This window comes from Mobula birostris, chromosome 6 (assembly GCF_030028105.1).
Source record: "Mobula birostris isolate sMobBir1 chromosome 6, sMobBir1.hap1, whole genome shotgun sequence".
NCBI classification, from domain to species: Eukaryota; Metazoa; Chordata; class Chondrichthyes; order Myliobatiformes; family Myliobatidae; genus Mobula; species Mobula birostris.
Genome location: NC_092375.1, coordinates 10,076,938 through 10,098,016, shown reverse-complemented (window position 1 = coordinate 10,098,016; position 21,079 = coordinate 10,076,938). Strand labels below are relative to the sequence as shown.

At 43.4% G+C, this 21,079-nt stretch overlaps 1 protein-coding gene across 1 annotated transcript in view; it reads left to right on the top strand.

The window, feature by feature from the left end:
- The window catches only part of LOC140199700 (transmembrane protease serine 3-like), a 58,105-nt gene that overhangs the window by 2,967 nt on the left and 34,059 nt on the right, over positions 1–21,079 (top strand). Inside the window, 6 exon segments of the mRNA XM_072262180.1 lie at positions 1,401–1,454; positions 2,453–2,538; positions 2,540–2,565; positions 2,567–2,730; positions 11,590–11,709; positions 16,307–16,423. Of these exon segments, the coding sequence (XP_072118281.1) occupies positions 1,401–1,454; positions 2,453–2,538; positions 2,540–2,565; positions 2,567–2,730; positions 11,590–11,709; positions 16,307–16,423 (567 nt within the window).

Sequence of the window (21,079 nt, the reverse complement as noted above, 5' to 3'; positions counted from 1 at the left end):
TTTCAGAATGTTAATTCACAGGTTGAGTCTGTGGTAAAGAAGGAAAATGCAATGTTGGCATTTATTTCAAGAGGAATAGAATATAAGGGCAAGGAGATAATACTGAAGCTTTATAAGACAATAGTCAGGCTGTGCTTGGAGTATTATCAACAGTTTTGGGCCCCTTATCTCAGAAAGGATGTGCTGTCATTGGTGAGAGTCCAGAGGAGGTTCTTGATGATTTTGGGAATGAAGGGGTTAACATATGAGTGGCATTTGGCAGCTTTGGACCTGTACTCACTGGAATTTAGAAGAATGCAGGGGGATTTCATTGAAACCTACCAAATATTGAAAGAACTAGATATGGTTAATATGGAGAAAATGTTTCCCTATGGTGGTGTTACTCAGAACTAGAGGACACAAAATTGAAGGGTAACCTTTTAGAACAGAGGTAAGGAGGATTTTTTTAGCCAGAGAGTAGTGAATCTGTGGAATACTCTGTCACAGACTGGTGTGGAGACCAAGTCCGTGTGTATATTTACAGCAGAAGTTGATTGTTTCCTGATCAGTCGGGGCTTCAAAGGATATGGGGAGAAGGCAGGTGTATGGGGTTGTGTGGGATCTGGGATGTGATAGAATGGTGGAGCAGACTTGATGGGCTGAATTGCTGAATTCTTCTTCTATGTCTTATGGTCTTGATCTTGATCTTCAAGCACTGTACTCACTGAAGACTTGAGAAATGTTAAATCCTAGATGTGGTTTCCCCTTATCTTCCATCCATAGGGAATCGGGTTTATTATCAGGAAATTTGTTGCATTCTAGCTACAGTAGAGTACAAACATTAAGAACTACTATAAGTTATAAAAATAACTAAATACTGCAAAAGATAAATAGTGGGATAGGGTCCATGGTTTCATGAACCATTCAGAAATCTGACGGTGGAGGGAAAGAAGCTGTTCTTGCAAACCTGAGTCTCCGGTAACTCCTTCCCAATGGTAGCAGCGTCAGGTTTAATATCACAGACATGCCTTGTGAAATTTATTGTTTTGGAGTAGCAGTACAATCAAAAAAACTACTGTAAGTTATAATAAAAGATTTTTAAATATGTAAGTAGTACCAAAATAGAGCAAGATAGTGTGGCTTCATGGATTGTTCAGAAATGTGATGGCAGAGGGACAGAAGCTGTTGCTGAAATATTGAGTGTGTGTTCTCAGACTCCTCTGCCTCCTCCCTGACAGTAACAATGAAAAGAAGGCATGCCCTGAGTGATGGCAGTCCTTCACGATGGATGCCCCTCTCTTGAAGCATTTCATTTTGAAGGTGTCCTTAATGCAGGGGAGGCTGGAGCCCATGACAGAGCCGGCTGAGTTTACAAACCCCTGCAGCTTTTCTGATTCTGTGCATTGGTGGTTCCATACCAGATGATGATGCCACCAGGCAAAGCAAAGTAATGCAGAGCGGGTATGTCCCAGATGGTAAGGGTCTTTAATGATAGCAAAACACAAGTTCTGATGCAGGGTTCAACAATTCATTTCCTTCCACAAATGCTGCTCAGCCTGCTGAGTTCAAGCAAATTGTCTGATGTTCCTTCTGATTCCATTAACGATAATACCTTTAGTAGCATCTATTCTGGATTTGCTTAGACCACAGGAACATAAGATATAATCATTATCATCATCATTACGTGCCATGTCGTCTGACTTGGGCGACCATGGTCTATCCATCACCTTGACTGTTCTTGCAAAGTTTTCTACAGAAACAGTCTGTCATTGCCTTCTTCTGGGTAGTATCTTCACTAGATGTGAGACCCCAGCCATTATCAATAAGCTTCAAAGATTGCCTGCCTGGTGTCCGTGGTCACATAACCAGGACTTGTGATATGCACTGGCTGCTCGTACGACCATCCACCACCTGCTCCCATGGCTTCATGTGACCCTTGCCGAATGATGACCTGCAGGCTAGTGGAGGAAAGGGGCACTGTTCTCCTCCTTTGGGAGCTTTTGGCATCTCCACCCTGCCACCCACCATAAGACATAGGATTGAAATTAGGCCATTCGCCCTATTGAGCCTACTCCACCATTCCATCATGGCTAACTTATTATCCCTCCCAACCCCTTAACAGGCCTTTCGGGCCATCATGTCCATGTGGACCATCAAACAACCCCGTAAACTTTGAAATCCTTACTTATTAAGAACCTATCAACCTCTGCTTTAAATATACTCAATGACTCGGCCTCTATACCTATCTGTGGCAATAAGTTCCACAGATTCACCAGCCTCTGGCTAAAGAAATTCCTCTTTATTTCCTTTCTGAGGGATGTCCTTCTATTCTGAGGTTGTGCCCTCTGGTCCCCTTCTTCCCCACTATAGGAAACGTCCTCTCCACGTCAACTCTATCACCTTTCATCCTTTCAATACTCAATAGGTTTCAATGAGATTTAGTTACTTAATTCTGTAATTCTGAGATCCACAGTGGATTTGAAATGGTGTCTCAGGATTATTGGTCAACATTGCTGATATGCTCCCAGTACAGGTCACTACATTCCCACTCCCTGTTGTGCAGTACTTCTGTAGCAATATCAATAATTTTTTTCTGTCAGGCACAGACTGAGCCAACAAAGAAAGCAGGTGATGATGCAAGAATTGAAATCATGTCAGTGACAGAAGATGAGCTGCCCACCATCGAACTACCCAACGCCACCCAGAAGGTCCCCAACATCCCTGAAGCAAAAGTATTGCCTGTTGAGGCAGGTAATTGGATTTCTGTTTACTGCTCTGATGTTTGAGGTCTGATCAAAACGTATGATGCGTTCTCAAAAGGGAAACTCTCCCACAAGAATGATTTGGGAATGAAAGGATTAATGTATGAGGAGCTTTTGATAGCTGTGGGCTTGTACTCGCTGGAGTATAGAAGAATGAGGGGGGTTCTTGTTGAAACTGATGGAATATTGAAAGACCTAAATAGGGTGGACGTGGAGAGAATGTTTCCTATAATGGGGGAGTCTAGGACCAGAGGGTACAGCCTCAGAATACAAGGATATCCCTTTAGAACTGTGGTGAGGAATTCCTTTAGCCAGAGGATGGTGAATACGTGGAATCCATTGCCACAGATGTCTGTGGAGGCCAAATCTTTGATACGTTTAAGGTGGTGGTAGATAAATCCTTTGTTAGTCAGGACGTCAAAGATTGTGGGAGTAAGGCAGGAGAATGGGGTTTAAAGGGAAAAAAATTAGGCATGTGCAGCAGGCTCAATGGGTCGAATAGCCTAATTCTGCTCCTATGTCTTATGACCTTATGAGAACAAAGAGGGTTACAGCGAATGGAGACACAAAAGATGGCAGCAGCTGGAATCTGGAACAACAAACAATCTGCTGGAGGAACTCAGCAGGCTGAGCAGTGGAAGGAGGAACTATCGCCTCTTCAAGTCAGAACGCTGTATTAGGACTAAGCAGAGAAGTGAGAGACAGTATAAAGAGGATAGGGGAGTGGTAAGATAGGGCATAGATATAACTGGTGGAGTAAGCGTTGAAGGATGCGGGGCAGATGGATCCAGGTAAGGGAGAGAGACAGGTGAAACTGGGAGACAGCAGCTGGTGGGAGAGGGATGGAGGCAAGCTGGATGCTAGAGAGGCGGGGTGCAGAGGATGGAGATAATTGATGGAGGGAGTTGAACAGGTACACAAAAGGCCACCTTTTCTGGCGGCAGATCTAACAGAGAGGTGATGGACAAGTTGAACCAGAACCGGATGAGAAGGAGGTGGGGTGAGCAAATGGGTGAAATATGTGGGGAATGGGTGGATGGGGGAGGACAAAAATGGGTTATGTGGAGGGTGCATGGGAAATGGGACATAAGGCACAGCTAGGTTGACAGATTTACTAAAGTGGATGAGAGATGGAGCAGTGGACTTGATGGTGATATGGAAGTGGTGAAATGTGCTGGGTCTTCTGGTATTGCAAGTGATGTGTTGATAGTAGTTCTGATTTATTTGTTTAACATATGCATGTTAAAACACACAGTGAAATGTGTCATTTGCATTAACAACCAACACAACTTAAGGATGTGCGCACAAGTGTTACCACACAGTCCGCACCAACGTGGCATGTCCACAACGTCCAGCTGAACAATACAAGCAGCAACAACAATTACAACAACAGCAGAACAAGCCCCCTTCTACCCCCTACCTACCCACCCACACAGATAGACAGGTATCCAACCCCAGGACAGGTCACTCCGAGTCTCCAGTAGACTCATAGACACTGGACATCTGACTTCCACTGTGGACTCGTGGACCCAGGGCTTTGGCCATCAGGCAGAGATTTCTTCAAGCTAGATTGAATAATGTCTCCCACCTCAAAGTGACACGTGCTGGGGTACACTTCTTCATTCTTGTTGATCGTAGCATTTAGTTCAAGTGCCAGCTTAATGTCTGCCCAGGGTAAGAAATAGACTATAGTCAGGATGATGATGGAGAATTCCTTCGGCAAGGCGATTGGTTGGAATTTCCCACCAATCCACCAACCAGGCCATGCTCTCTTTTCACAGCTACCATCAGGAAGAAGGTACAGGAACCTCAGGACCCAAACCAACAGGTTCAAGAACAGTTATTACCCCTCAGCAATCAGCCTCCTGAACCGGAGGGCGTAACTTCACTCAACCCATCACTGAACTAATCTCACAACCCATGGAATCACGTTCAAGGACTCTTCATCTCATGTTCCTGATATCTATTGCTTATTTATTATTATTACTAGTATTTCCTTTTACTCTTTGTACTTGCACAGTCTTTTGTCTTTTGCACACTGGTTGGTTATCCATCCTGTTGGATACGGTTTTTCATTGATTCTATTGTTTCTTGGATTTATTGTGAATGCCCACAAGAAAATTTATCTCAAAGAAGTATATGATGACATATATGTCAACTAGTAGGCGGCGCAGCTTGGCAGCAGTGGCCTTTCGGATCTGGTGTTTAATTTAATTTTTTTATTTAATTTTAAGGCACAATTTTTGATTAGGACACATGGATAACAGAGTGACTATCTACTATCGCCAGATACTGCTACAATACAGAGATCGCCCAAAAACAAACCCTCATGAAGATCTGGTTAAATTACGCGACCTCGGCTTGCTGAGGGGATCGGGCCTACAGTCCTCAGAGTCACCTGATGCCGGTGGCCGGAGGTGGGGACGTTGTAAGCGGTGTGCGAGGAAGCGGAAGCGAAGCAAGCAGACAGGAGTCCATGCCAGGCAAAAAGCAAACCCTAGCCGGCCGGCTCTCCCGTCCATTCTGCTCTCCAATGTCTGCTCCCTGGACAATAAATTGGACTACATCCGACTCCAACAAAATACTCGGCGGAGTACAGAGTCTGCTTTGCGTATGTTTTCACGGAAATGTGGCTCACCAATGGAATCCCGGAGCCACCATTCAGCTGGACTGGCTTGTCTTGTTTTAAGCAGACAAAGATGCAGCTCTTTCTGGTAAGACTCACAGCGGTGGCTTGCGTGTTTACATCAATATGGAATGGTGCAAGAACTCTGTGCTGGTTTCCAGATACTGCTTGTTGCTAGTGGAGTTTGTGACTGTTAGATGCAGACCATTTTATTTACCACAGGAATTCACCACTATATAGTTGGTGTCTACATTCCCCCCAGCGCTCATGCGAAGGAGGCGCTCTGTGAACTGTATGGGGCTATTAGCGAACTGCAGAACACACACCCTGATAGACAGTTTATTGTTGCTGGAGATTTTAACCACGCGAACCTTAAGTCAGTGCTCCCCAGGTTTCATCAGAACGTGGACTTTGGAACGAGAGGGGCGAACGTGTAGGACCTTGTTTACACAAACATCCCCGACGCGTACCAGGCGAACACCGCCCCCACCTCAGTTACTCAGACCACATCTCTGTTATGCTAATCCTAGCATTCAGACCGCTCGTCAGGTGCTCCAGATCAGTTCAGAAGCAGGTGAAAACCTGGCCAGCAGGAGCCATCTCTGCTCTTCATGACTGCTTTGAGCACACTGACTGGCACATGTTCAGGGAGGCTGCAACCGATGGCGACTCTACCAATTTACAGGAGTACACGGCACCAGCGACTAGCTACATCAGCAAGTGCATCAATGACGTCACTCTGGCCAAGACTATCACTACATGCACTAACCAGAAGCCATGGATGACCACGGAGGTGCGGCCATGGATGACCACGGAGGTGCATGCACTGCTGAGGACCCACGACTCCACCTTCAGAACAGGTGACAAGGCAACCCTAATGACAGCGAGGGTCAAACTGTCCTGGGCCATCAGAGAGGCAAAGCATGCACACGCCCAGCAAATCCACAGCCACTTCCAGGACAGTGGCAACACGTGGCGCATGTGGAAGGGCATTCAGGACATCACCAACTACAAGACAACACCACCTGCCTGTGCTGGTGATGCCTCCCTCCCAGATGCATTGAACAACTTCTACGCTCGTTTTGAGGCGGAAAATGACGTGGTGGCGAGGAAGACCACCCCTCCTCCAAATGACAAGGTGCTGTGTCTTACTGTGGCCGATATGAGGAGAACCCTGTGCGGGGTCAACCCATGAAGGCTGCTAGACCAGGCAATATTCCTGGCAGAGTGCTTAGAGGATGTGCAGACCAGCTAGCAGAGATTCTCACTGACATCTTCAACATCTCCCTGAGCAGCGCTGTCGTTCCTACGTGCTTTAAGGCCTCCACTATCATCCCCGTGCCAAAGAAGTCTTCAGTGTCCTACCTCAATGACTACCGTCCCGTTGCACTGACATCCATCACCATGAAGTGTTTCGAGAGGCTCGTCATGAGGCACATCAAGACCCTGCTGCCCCCTTCACTGGACCCCCTGCAGTTCACGTACCGTCCCAACCATTCAACAGACGACGCCATTGCCATCACCCTCCACCTGGCCCTAACCCACCTGGACAAAAAAGACACGTACGTTCGAATGCTGTTTGTAGACTTTAGTTCAGCATTCAACACAATCATTCCTCAGAAACTGATTGGAAAGCTGAAACTGCTGGGCCTGAACACCTCCCTCTGCAACTGGATCCTAGACTTCCTGACAGGGAGACCTCAGTCAGTCCGGATTGGAAGCAGCACCTCCCACACCAACACACTGAGTACAGGGGCACCCCAGGGCTGTGTGCTCAGTCCACTGCTGTTCACTCTGCTGGCCCATGACTGTGCTGCAACACACAGCTCGAACCACATCATCAAGTTCGCCGATGACACGACCATGGTGGGTCTCATCAGCAAGTCAGCATACAGAGAGGAGGTGCAGTGGCTAATGGACAGGTGCAGAGCCAACAAGCTGTCGATGGTTGTTGACTTCAGGAGGACACGGAGCGACCACTCTCTGCTGAACATCGACGATTCCGCCGTAGAGATCGTTAAGAGCACCAAATTTCTTGATGTTCACCTGGTGGAGAATCTCACCTGGTCCCTCAACACCAACTTCATAGCAAAGAAATCCCAGCAGCGTCTCTACTTTCTGTGAAGGTTGAGAAAAGTCCAGCTCCCACCTCCATCCTCACCACATTCTACAGAGGTTGTATTGAGAGCATCCTGAGCAGCTGCATCACAGCCCGGTTCGGAAATTGCACCATCTCGGATCACAAGACCCTGTAGCAGATAGTGAGGTCAGCTGAGAAGATCATTGGGGTCTCTCTTCCCGCCATTACAGACACTTACAGCACACGCTGCATCCATAAAGCAAACAGCAATATGAAGGACCCCACGCACCCCTCATACAAACTCTTCTCCCTCCTGCCATCTGGCAAAAGGCATCGAAGCATTCTGGCTCTCACGACCAGACTATGTAACAGTTTCTTCCCCCAAGCCATCAGACTCCTCAATACCCAGAGCCTGGACTGACACCAACCTATTGCCCTCTACTGTGCCTATTGTCTTGATTATTAATTGCTCTGCACTGTTTTGTGCACTTTATGCAGTCCTGGGTAGGTCTGTAGTCTACTGTAGTTTTTGTGTTTTACGTAGTTCAGTGTAGTTTTTGTGTTTTACGTAGTTTAGTGTAGTTTTTGTTTTGTTTCATGTAGCACCATGGTCCTGAAAAACGTCTCATTTTCACTGCGTCCTGTACCAGCAGTTATGATCGAAATGACAATTAAAAAGTGACTTGACTTGATATGTACTTTGATAATAAATTTACTTTGAATTTTGATTTTCACTGCCTGATATTCCAGCTTGGAGAAGGAGGAATGGGTCAAAACTGCCAAGTCCAAGCACCACAATGAGTTCTGGTAATTTCTCCTCTTCTCCCCACCTTCTCTATATTTCTATTTCCCATTCTAACTCCCCACTTACCACCTCTTTTCCCTCACCTGCCCATCACCTCTGGTGCTCATCCTCCTTCCATTTCTCCCATGGTCCAAACTCCTCTCTTACAGTATTTGATTCCTTCTTCAGCCCTTTACCTTTTCCACCTTTCATCACCCAGTTTCTTATTCCTTTCCTTCTCCTCCCTCACACTTATGATCCATCCATCACCTCCATCTGCTTCTCCACCTCCCTCCCACTGTCCTCTCCTAATGGATTCCCTCTATTTCAACCCTTTACATCTTCTACCATCACTTCCCACCTTCCTATTTCATCTCCCTCAGCCACTCATCCTCCCACCTGCCCCTCATCTGGATTCACCTTACAACAGTTAGCATGTACTCCTCTCCCTCCACCACTGCCTTCTTATTCTGGCATCTGCCCACTTCCTTTGAAGTTCTGATGAAGACGTTCAGTCCAAGACGTGGACTGGTTATTCCCTCCATTGATGCTGCCAGACTTGATGAGTTCCTCTGGCATTTGCGTGTGTTTATCATAATGCAGACACCTCTGATCATCTCTTATGTGACACTGCCGTCTGGTCCATGTGGTGAATCGTGAAACCCTCAGGTTGGAGCACTATGTTAGTAGCGTTGGGAGTGAGCCATGTCTTCGTGGAAATAAAAGTACACAGCAGTTCTTCATGTCTCTCTGATGAAGCAGACTTGCTCTGAGGTTGTCAGTCGTGTTTTCTAATGACTACACATTAGCCAGGAGGATGCTGGAGAGGGAAGGTAGTGGAAAGCCTTTGGGCCCAGCACTTCAGTCTTACTAGAGACCTCCCTGAGGTTTCAACTGTTCACCATCTCGGCGGTCTGCCTTGGGTCTTAGCATTACTTATTCACAGACACGTGGATGAAAGAAAATTGAAGCGTTATGGGCAGTGTAGGAAGGAAGGGCTAGATCGATCATGAAATGGGTTTTAAAACTTTTAAAACATTAGCTTTATTGCCATATGTACATGAAAAAACATCGAAACATACAATAAAATGTGTTGTTTTTATCAAATCAAATATTGAACCATTCAATAGTTTATTAACAGAAGGTTGAGGATATCCTTGAGCCTGGTGATAAGGCTTTTGTACCTTCTGCCTAATGGGAATGGAAGAAGAGAGAGTGTCCATGCTGGGTAGGATCTTTGAATATGGCTGACTGCTTTACTGAGCCAGTGAGAAGTGTAAACGGAGCCCATGGAGGGGAGAATGATTACCACGTGTTGAATTGTGTCCACAACTCTCTGCAGTTTCTCGTAGTCATGCGAAAAGTCACTGAAAATTTAAAATAGCTGAGGGTGTGCATTGACTAAAAATAACCAGTGTGTTATGCAACTATAGAGAAGGCAAGACAGTGGCTATACTTCATTAGGATTTTGAAGAGATTTGGCGTGTCAACAAATACACTCAAAAAATAGATGTACGGTGGAGAGCATTCTGACAGGCTGCATCACTGTCTGGTATGGAGATGTTACTGCGCATGACCGGGAGAAGCTGCAGAGGGTTGCAAACTTAGTCAGCTCCGTCTTGGGTACTAGCCAACAAAGTACCCAGGACATTTTCAGGGAGCGGTGTCTCAGAGGCAGAATCCATTATTAAGGACCTCCAGCACCCAGGGCATGCCCTTTTCTCACTGTTACCATCAGGTAGGAGATACAGAAGCCTGAAGGCACACATACAGCGATTCAGGAACAGCTTCTTCTCCTCTGCCAACCGGTTCCTAAATGGACATTGAACCTTTGGACACTACCTCACTTTTTTAAATGTACAGTATTCCTGTTTTTTGTACGTTTTTTAATCTATTCAATATATGTATACTGTAATTAATTTACTTGTTATTATAACATATAAGCATATAAAAATATAACAACTACAGCACAGAAACAGGCCATCTTGGCCCTTCTAGTCCGTGCCGAACTCTTACCCTATCCTATTCCCACCAACCTGCACTCAGCCCATAATCCTCCATTCCTTTCCTGTCCATATATCTATACAATTTAACTTTAAATGACAACATCGAACCTGCCTCAACCACTTCTGCTGGAAGCTTGTTCCACACAGCTACCACTCTGAGTGAAGAAGATCCCCTTCATGTTACCCCTAAACTTTCGCCCTTTAACTCTTAACTCATGTCCTCTTGTTTGAATCTACCCCTTTCTCAATGGAAAAAGCCTATCCACGTCAACTCTATCAATCCCCTTCATAATTTTAAACACCTCTATCAAGTCCCCCCTCAACCTTCTACGCTCCAAAGAATAAAGACCTAACTTGTTCAACCTTTCTCTGTAACTTGGGAGATGAAACCCAGGCAACATTTTAGTAAATCTCCTCTGTACTCTCTCAATTTTATTGACATCTTTCCTATAATTCGGTGATCAGAACTGTACACAATACTCCAAATTTGGCCTTACCAATGCCTTATACAATTTCAACATTACATCCGAACTCCTATACTCAATGCTCTGATTTATAAAGGCCAGCATACCAAAAGCTTTCTTCACCACCCTATCCACATGAGATTCCACCTTCAGGGAACTATGCACCATTATTCCTAGATCCCTCTGTTCTACAGCATTCTTCAATGCCCTACCATTTACCATGATGACTTATTTTGATTAGTCCCACCAAAATGTAGCACCTCACATTTTTCAGCATTAAACTCCATCTGCCAATAATAATAATTATTATTTTACTTTATTTATTTTTCTCTTCCATATTGTGCATTGCATTGAACTGCTGCTGCTAAGTTAACATATTTCATGTCACATGTCGGTGATAATAAACCTGATTCTGATTCAGAACTATTCTTCATTCAAATAATCGGCTGACTCTGCCTGTGCCAAGCCAATGCAGGCTCATTATTAGGCTGGGAGAACCTAGGAAGCTGACCATTTCACTTTATATTGGTGGAATCCACCGGGAGTCCAATGTCAAAGCAAATTCTAGAAATATAAGGAGGTTCACCCAACTTCATTTTAAGACTCCCATGTTATGGTGGAAATCCTGGAGTTGCTATCCGTTGGGTAGATAGGTTTCAACAAGCCCTCCCAGTATTTGAGCCATTCTGGTCAAGTAAAGCAGCGAAAATGGTGGAAGCTAGTTTGATTATATCATTTAAGTGAAATTTGGATAGGTACATGGATGAGAGGGATGTGGTCCAGATGTGGGTCGATGGAACTGTGTGGTGTAACAGTTTGACGTGGAATAGATGGGACAAAGGATTTGTGTCAATGCCTCTGAAGGAATCTTTTTCCAACTTCTTTTAGGAAAACATGACAGAACCACTTCAAAGTGCCACATTTTCACCTCCAAGAAGTTCCTGATCGTAGTTACGGCTGGAGTGGTAGTCACCACTGTATTAGTTATAACAGCCATTACTGTGGGCGGTAAGTATACTCTCTGTACTCCAACCTGAAAAAAGTATAGGGCTAGGGTCTATTTGAAAGCTTCATCCTTTTATATATGGTTTCAAATCCCTTTTTAACATTTTCAGTCTTACCAGGATTGGACACGGGATGGGGAAGGTAGGACTGTCTCCTACAACTACCTGGAGGTGATGTTAATTAGTGTTGTAGCAAATTAAACTGTATTTGGATATTCAAGCAGCTAAATTAATGCCCTCTCAGAATGCTCTCTGCTCATAAACTGGGGTAATGGTCACCCAGCCTCCTGCATTTTACATTACTCCAGTTTATGAGCGGACAGCACTCTGATTGGTTGCATCATTGTAATGAGATACTGGTGCATAGAATCAGAAAAAGTCAGCTCCATCATTGGCACTAGCCTCCCAACATCCTAAGGCCATCTTCGTCCTAAAAAAGGTGACATCCATTATTAAAAACCCTCACCTCCAGGACATATCTTCTTCTCATTGCTATCTTCAAGGAGGAAGTACAGGAACCTGAAGACACACACCCAATGTTTTAGGAACAGCTTCTTCCCCTCTGTCATCAGATTCCTGAATGGACTATGAACTCTACCTCACTTTTTACTCTATTTTTTGCCCTATTTATCTATTTTTTAACATATTTCTTATTGTAACTTATGGTATTTGTTGTGGTCCTGACTGAACAGTGGTAGGCACCCAGGTTTTGGTGCTCCAATTTCCTGAAGTATGTTTAGCTGTTGCTGTCCCTTTAAAACTCAGACTGCCAATTATTGCTTGCCACATTCCCTCATGAAAAGTTTGTACTTAAAGCCTAATGCTGAACACCCAGTACTCAATCAGAAGAGTTCCATTTCAAGCAGTACTGTTTGTGATTTCACCATTGATTTTCATTTGAGTCATCTTGTTATTTCTGAGTTAATTCTAAACCTTTCTCTCCCACTTGGATTCGTCACCATCCATAGCCCCCTCGTTACAGTATTTTGTAATGTATTGCACTGTACTGCTGCTGCATAACAACAAATTTCATGACCTGTGTCAGTGATAATGAACTTCAGTCTGAATCTGAGCAGATATGAGATGGTCTTCATGTAAAATGTGTCCGTGATTAGGATGCATGAATGTCAAGTTCAGTCAGATACTAGGTAGGATTAGGAATGCTGCAAAGAAGAAGAACAAAGCATATGTTAGTTGAATTTCAGAATGAGCTCTTTGCTTGATATTAGGTTGCTTTATAATGAAAAGGTAAACTTGATCTGTTTACCTCACTGGAGGAGCTTATCATCTAGCCGTTGTATATCGTATTATCCTGGCTAGTATTACTCACTCTCTATCACTCATGTTTCAAGAGAAGCTCCATCAGCTTACATTCAAGGCATTTATGGGATTTGAAAAATATATTAGTATTATCTGAAAGTTCAGAATGCATCAATTATCAATGTATACTGTATACAGCCTTAAGATTCTTCTTCTTGCAGACGGCCACAAAGAAATACAATAGAACCCATTAAAAAGCCCCACACAGCAAAGACACCCAATGTGCGATTTAAAAAGAGCAAATTGTGCAAACAATAAAAATGTAAATAAATAGCATACAGAACATTAACCACAGAGTTCCCGAAAGTGAGTCCACAGCCACGGAGCCAGTTCAGAGCGGAGGCGAGTTAAAGTGATCCGGGAGCCTGCTGGCTGCAGGCCATACCACCCACGGAGCCAGGTTTAGTGCAGAGGTGGTTAAAGTGATCCAGGAGCAAAATGGCTGCAGGCCATAGTCACAGAGCCAGTTCTGTGCTGAGGCGAATGCCGATGGCTGCAGGCCACAGCTGCAGATTTAGTTATTTGCTGTACTTTACATGTTTGATACTTTCAATTGATTCATTCATTTTAACAGCTAACTCCAGCCATCCTGGCTATCTATACTAATCCCACTTGTCTGCATTAATTCCACATCTCTCTAAACTAGGGGTTCCCAACCTGGAATCCACAGAACCCTCTGTTAATGGTATGGGTTGAGAACCCCCGATCTTTTCTCTCCTCATTCAAGTACTTGCCAGGATACCTCTTAAAATATAGCTATTTATTGTTCCTGCTTCTACCACTGCCTCTGTCAGCTCCTTCCTAATACCTGTTACTCTTTGTGTAGATGTTTTTTTTCCCTTAGATCACCTTGAAACCTTCTCCCTCTCACCTTAAACCTAGTTTTGGGTTCATCCTGCCATGGAATACAAAGCCTAGCAACCTCCATTCTGTACACTCGGTCATTTTATGAGGTATATCTGTGCACCTCACTTAAGCAAATATTTAATCAGCCAATCATGTGTCAGCAACTCAATGCATAAAAGCATGCAGACATGGTCATGAGGTTCAGTTGTTGTTCAGGCCAAACATCAGAATGGGGATCTAATGTGATCTAAGTGACTTTGGCAATGGAATGATTGTTGGTCCCAGACAGGGTGGTTTGAGTAATTTAGAAAATGCTGATCCCCTGGGACATGCACAGCAATCACTAGAGTTTACAGAGAATAGTGCAAAAAAGCAACATTCAGTGAGCAGCGGTTCTATGAGTGAACATGCTTTGTTAATGAGAGAGGTCAAAGGAGAATGGTCGGACTAGTTCTAGCTGACAGGAAGGCACCAGTAGCACAAACAAGCAACTGTGTTACAAAAGAGCATCTCTGAAAGCACATGTTGAACAAGACCACCAACATCATCGATAGATGTGTGGGGGAGAGTACATTGACGGGTTGGTTGCATCACAGCCTGATATGGAAACTCCAATGTTCTTCAACAAAAAAGTCCTCAAAATAGTGGCTATGGCCCTAACCATCATGGATAAAGTCCCTCCACCACCACCAATGAGCACCATTGAGAGCATCCTGACAACCCACAACCTATCGTTTCACTTTTAAAGACTTATCATCTCATGCTCATGATGCTTATTGCTTATTTATTATTATTACTTTTTTTTGTTTTTGCACATTGGCTGTTTGTTCATCCTTTTGGTTATAGTCTTTCATTGTTTTTATTCTGTTTCATGCGAATGCCCACAAGAATCTGTGTAGTACATGGTGGCATATACGTACATTTAGAATAAAGTTACTTTGAGTTTTGAACTCTGAACGTACTTTGAACTCAGTGGCGACTTTATTAGGTACCTGATGAAGTCACCACTGAGTATAAATCTCCAATTAACTTAAACTTGAACATATATTTGGCCCATAAACTGCCTACTCAAGTTTGGACATTTCCAATCAGACCTTTCATTAATACTGTATACAAAAATGTCAAAGATCAAGTCAAGTTAAGCTTATTGTCATTTAGCTATATACATGTATACCATCAAATGAGACAATGAGCCAGGGTGTAAAGCACAGTAGTACACATAACAACATATGAAAGTAAAGATGAAATCTGCAGATGGATTACACATAAATAACCAAACTAAAGTGAATAAATTAAATATTGTAGGGTATATAGAACAGATTAACCGGTGATACTTTGAATATGATGCGGCAGGGAGATCAGAAGCCTAATTGCCTGAGGGAAGAAACTGTTCCCCTCCTGACTGTTCTTGTTTTTATGCATCGGAGTCTCCTGGTTGATGGTAGAAAGTCAAAGAAGATGCTGGATGGACGGGTGGGGTCCTTGATAATTCTAAGGGCCCTGTGTACACAGCACTCGTGATAAATGGCCCCAATTGATGCTAGGGAGATCCCTACAATCCTCTCAGCCATTGTCACAGTCTTTTGTAGGGACGTCATGTCTGATGCTCGGCTGCTCCCATACCAGATTGAGAGGCAACTTGTCAGGGTGCTGTCAATGGTGCTTCTGTAAAATGCAGTTAATATGGGGGTGGGGAGCCTCGCTTTCCTAAATCTCCCTGTAAAGTGGAGACGCTGCTGTGCCTTCTTGTTCAGGGGGGTGTTATTAAGGGACCAGGTGAGGTCATCTATGATATCAACTCCCAGGAACATAGCTCCTCTGTAGAAAGTACACTATGTATCCACTGAGGGGAATGGTTCACCTGCATCTTCCTGAAGTACACAATGACTTGGTCTTCTCCATGTTCAGACTTAGGGGACTTTATTGAGTTAGTTGAATTTATTGTCATACACACAAGTACATGTTTGAACTATTGCATTGAAAAATTTACTTGCAGAAGAATCATAGACACATAACATCATATTAGCAGCATTCAGAAGAAAATGATACAACATTTCTACAAGAAAGAACACAATTAGAATAAAAAAAGATAAAATCCCCTTTTGTATAAGTTGTCATAGTGGTTGTATTGGGTTTTGCTGGCTGGTTCAAGGACCAAAGGGTTGAAGGGAAGAACAGTTCCTGAACCTGGTGGTGTGTGACTTCAAGCTTTTATACCTCCTGACTGATAGGAGCTGTGAGAAGATGACAGTGAATGTTTGATGGTTGATGCTTTGTAATGTACAATGTGACTCAATTCTTCGCTTTCAGAGGATGGAAAGCAAAGTTGACACTTACCATATGTCAGTTAATGTCATTTTTAGGTTTTATTTCTCTGTAAGAGCACAGAATATTAAACACTCTAATGAATATCCCACCATTTAAAATTTTTTCAGTGACCTACAGCTGCATCGGTAAATTCCAGTGCTCGGCATCTTCACTGTGTCTCTGGTACTCAGCCCGGTGTGACGGGGTTAAAGACTGTCACTTAGGGGAAGACGAGCTGGGATGTGGTAAAGTAGTGAATTAACTTCCTTACACATGCTATCTTCTAAAATAAACTAACAATTCTTCAATAAGGGAAATGCCCGGTTACAACATTAATATTGTTAAACCACATCTATTGTGTAACTAGATATGCTGGGACTGGGTCTAATGCAGAGTCATAAAGAAAGATTGAATAGGTTAGGACCTTATTCCTTGGAATGTAGAAGACTGAGGAGATTTGAGAGAGGTATGCATAATTATGAGAGATACAGACAGGCTAAATGCAAGCAGGCTTTTTTTTCACTGAAGTTGGGTGGGAGTACAACCAGAGGTCATGGGTGAAGGGTGAAAGGTGAAACATTTAAGGGGAACATGAGGGAAACTTCTTCATTCAGAGGGTTGTGAGAGTGTAGAACCAAGTTGCCAGTGCAAGTGGTGCACACAAGCTCAATTTCAGCATTTAAGAGAAGCTTGGATAGGCACCTGGATGGCAGGGTGGTTGAGGGCTACAGTCCAGGTGCAGGTTGATGAGACTAGGTAACTTAAATGGTTTGGCATGGACTAGATGGGCCAAAAGGCTTGTTTCTCTGCTGTCTTTTTCTATGACCCTATGACATTAAATGGTCATTACACAAATTGCCCCTGGTTCTCCACATATACAGTATATGAGCTACAAGATCCACTGACCAGAACAATTGCAAAGATAAACTTTAATCACTGTTCTATTTTAATACATATTTTATTTTTTTATTTTACTGAGATACAGCACGGAACAGGCCCTTCGAGCCGCACTACCCAGCAACCCCCAATTTAGTCAGCCTAATCACAGGAAAATTTACAATGACAATTAAGCTGCCATCTGGTACGTCGTTGGACTGTGGGAGGAAACTGGAGCACCCGGAGGAAACCCATGCAGTCCCAGGGAGGACGTACAAACTCCTTACAGGCAGCAGAATTGAACCCAGGTCGCTGGTACTGTGGAGCATGTGCTAACCACTACACCACCGTGCCACCCCTATTATTTCTATTCTCTATTATTAGTGAATATAAATTAATAAAATTATAATTAGATTTATCATTGTCACATGCACTGAAGTTTGGTGAAAAACTTTGTTTTTTTCATGCCAACCATATAAACAGCACTTGGACTACAGAATAGTACGGCACAGGAACAGGCCTTTCAGCCCACAATGTTGTGCTAACCTAATTAGTTTCCTAGGGAAAAAAATATGGTGTGTGATTAACGCACAAGTTGTCACCAAATTCATCAGAAACTTTTAGTTGGTTTATTCTACTTCACTGTTGGTTCGTGAAAACTGCATCTTGTCCTTAGTCTCCCTTTTATTGAAGTTAATTGTTCTATTTGTAAATTAATTGGATGTGCCGTATTAAATTACTAGTACAATTTATACTGTATATAAAAATTTGTGCCTGACTTTTGCACAGTACTGTATATTTACAACATGGAACAGACAGTGAGTTTGTAAATCTGGTGGGTGCAAAGAATGTAGGGTATGGTGAGGGTGGAGCACCACGGGAGGGGTGTGGGATAGGAGGAGAGCCAGGGCAGGGGTGGTGCGGGTGCAGACACACCCAGGTCTGAGATACCAGGCAAGATCATTTGATTCCAAGCAAATGTTTTATTGATCATTACAGATTGTCTCTCTGGTGCTTCCTGCTCTCCCTCTCCCTTCCCATCTTCCAACCATGATTCCCCTCTCCCTGTCCCCTTCCCACTCTCAGTCCACAATAGAGACCCATATCAGAATCAGCTTTATCATCTCTCACATTTGTTACGAAATTTGTTTATTTGCTGCTGCTACAGCAGCAGTGCATAAAATTGCTACAGTATCAAGCAGAAGCCTTAGACACCTTAGCTATATCTATATAGTATGTGCCTTAGGCTTTCGCACAGTACTGGTATTCCAGTTAATTGCTACTATAATTGCCAGTGGTCTTTCAATAATGTGATCATTGTTACGATAACAATGAAACTCTGACTCTGAAAGGGAAAATCTTACATAACTGAATCTTATTCCTGCATATTGTACATGCCTTTAATCATTTCAAATCTTGCCTTTCCTTACCTTAATATGCTCTTTTGTTTTACTACTTTACTGGTCTTGGAAGACTGACCCTGTGCTTTGTGACCCCTGGTTTGGACAACACTGCCCCTATATCTGGGCTCTTTAACCCTTATGAGTTCTGTGCACTTCAGTGAGATCACCATTCATCTTTCTAAGCAAGACTGTTTACACTGCTTGATGGAAGACATTCGCTACAGTACTTCTATCCAGGTGGAAAATAAGTCAGCCATGATCAAATATTGGCACAAACTCATTGGGCTGAATGGCCTGATTCTGCTCCCATGTCCATCTGCCACAATAGGTGTGATTTCCTGCTGGCTACTAATTTTATTTCTACTTCCCATTCCAACATGTCGGTCCATGGCCAACTCTACTGCCACGATGAGACTATTCTCAGGATGAAGGAGTGTAAAACAGCAGAGGCATTTTATGTTTCAGAAAAGCCATAGCAACTCATTCATTGAAGATGAAAAAAAACTGAACACAAAGCGCACTGAAAGTCCTTAACGTAATTAATTCATCATGTGAAACCTCAACTCAATGTTGGTGATTGTGAATTCTGTACGTTTCCAATTACATTACCCTACAGGACCAAAAACACATTCCATCTCAGTAGCATGATGGCATTCAACCTGATGGCATGAACATTGGTTTCTTGAACTTCTGTTGATTTTCTTCTCTCTGCTCTTTTTTTTCATTCCCCATTCTGACTCCTTGCTTATCCTGTCCTTTCTCTGCAGCTACCGATCCTCTCCCTCTGGTGTCTGTTCCTGTCTCAGCACTTTATCTATCCCCTCTCATAATCTCACTTGACCCCCACTCCCCTGGTCTCACCTATCCCCAGCCAGTTTGTACTCCTTCTCCCCCCACCTTCTTATTCTGGCTTCTTTCCCTTTCCTTTCCCATCCTGATGAAGGGTCTTGGCTTGAAATGTCAACTGTTTCTAGCCCTCAGCTTTGTTAGTTTAAGCACCTTTGAAAGCTTTGTTGTGTTATTTATTTATTTGAATATCATTCCATGGAACTTGGCAGAGCACAGCATATACCCTTTGGTCCACGGGGTCTGTGCTAACCATGATGCACACTGGACACTTGTCTACATGCAGTCTATATCCCACTGTCACCCTCATCATTTTATGCTGTGTCAGGTGAAGCGGGTAATTGTCTATAACATGATTGTTCTTGGCAAATTCTACAGAACTGGTTTTCCATTGCCGCCTTCTGGGCAGTGTGCTTACAAAGCAGGTGACCCTAGCCATTATCAATACTCAGTGGGTCTCAGTGGTTGCATAATCAGGACTTATGACATTTACTGGCTACTCATATGACTATCCACCACCTGTTCCCAAGGCAGACTAGAGGGAAGGGACACTGTTCTCCTCCTTTGATAGAGATTCATCTCCACCCCACCCACCCAATAATCCCACTAAACGCTATATATTCCTTGTCCTTCTGAATGCCCGTTGAACATGCCATTGTTTCACTCTCCACCACTCACTCTGGCAGCACTAAGGCTTCTTCAGCTTTGCATATTTGTGTAGTTTTGGGCTCCGTAGTTAAGAAAAGATATGATGACATTGGAGACGGTCCAGAGAATGTTCAAATTCATTATCATTTATGCTACCATATGCAATGCTGAGATTTATTTTCCTGCTGGCATACTCATTAATTTCAGTAATGAGAGAGTTATGGATGGTGGTGAGCCCAAGTACAGAGTAAGGTCTGGACTACACTTAGAATTAGACTCAGAATAAACAAGACAACACAAACAAAATCAAGAGGCAATATCACAAATAGTATTACTAGAGATGGAACTCCTATGATAGAGCACAGAGTGCTCAGCATGAGACCTTTAAGTACAGACATACCATGAAGGAGTGTGGCAGGCAACAATTGCCAGTCTGAGTCTTAAAGGGACAGTGACAGCTAACGATACTCCAAGGAATTAGAGCACCGAAGCTTAGATGCCTGCCGCTGTTCATTCGGGACCATAACAAGATTCTAAACCATAATAAAATAATAACCACAATTGAATCAATGAAAGAATACATCATCTTGGGTGTTCAGCCAATGTGCAAAAGGCAAGAAACTGTACAAATACAAAAAGAAAGAAATAATAATAAATAAGCAATTAATATCAAGAGCATGAGATAGAGTCCTTAAAAGTGAGTCCATTGGTTGTGGGAACATTTCAATGATGAAGTAAAGTTGAGTGAAGTTATCCCCTTTGGTTCAAGAACCTACTGGTTGAGGGGTAGTAACTGTTCCTGAACCTGGTGGTGCGAGTCCTGAGGCTCCTATACCAGACTGACCGCCAAGAATGAAAGGATTAACGTAACGTATGATGAGACTTTGATGTGTCTGGGTATGTACTTGCTGGAGTTTAAGATAATGAGTGGGGGATATCAAGAAATCTATCAAATATATAAAGGCCTAGATAGAGTGGATGTGAACAGGATGTTTCTTAAAGTGTGTGTAGTCTAGGACCAGAGGGCACAGCCTCAGAATAGAGGGATGTCCATTTAGAATAGAGATGATGAGGAGGAATGTCTTTAGCCAAAGGGTAGTGAATCTATGGAATTCATTGCCACAGATG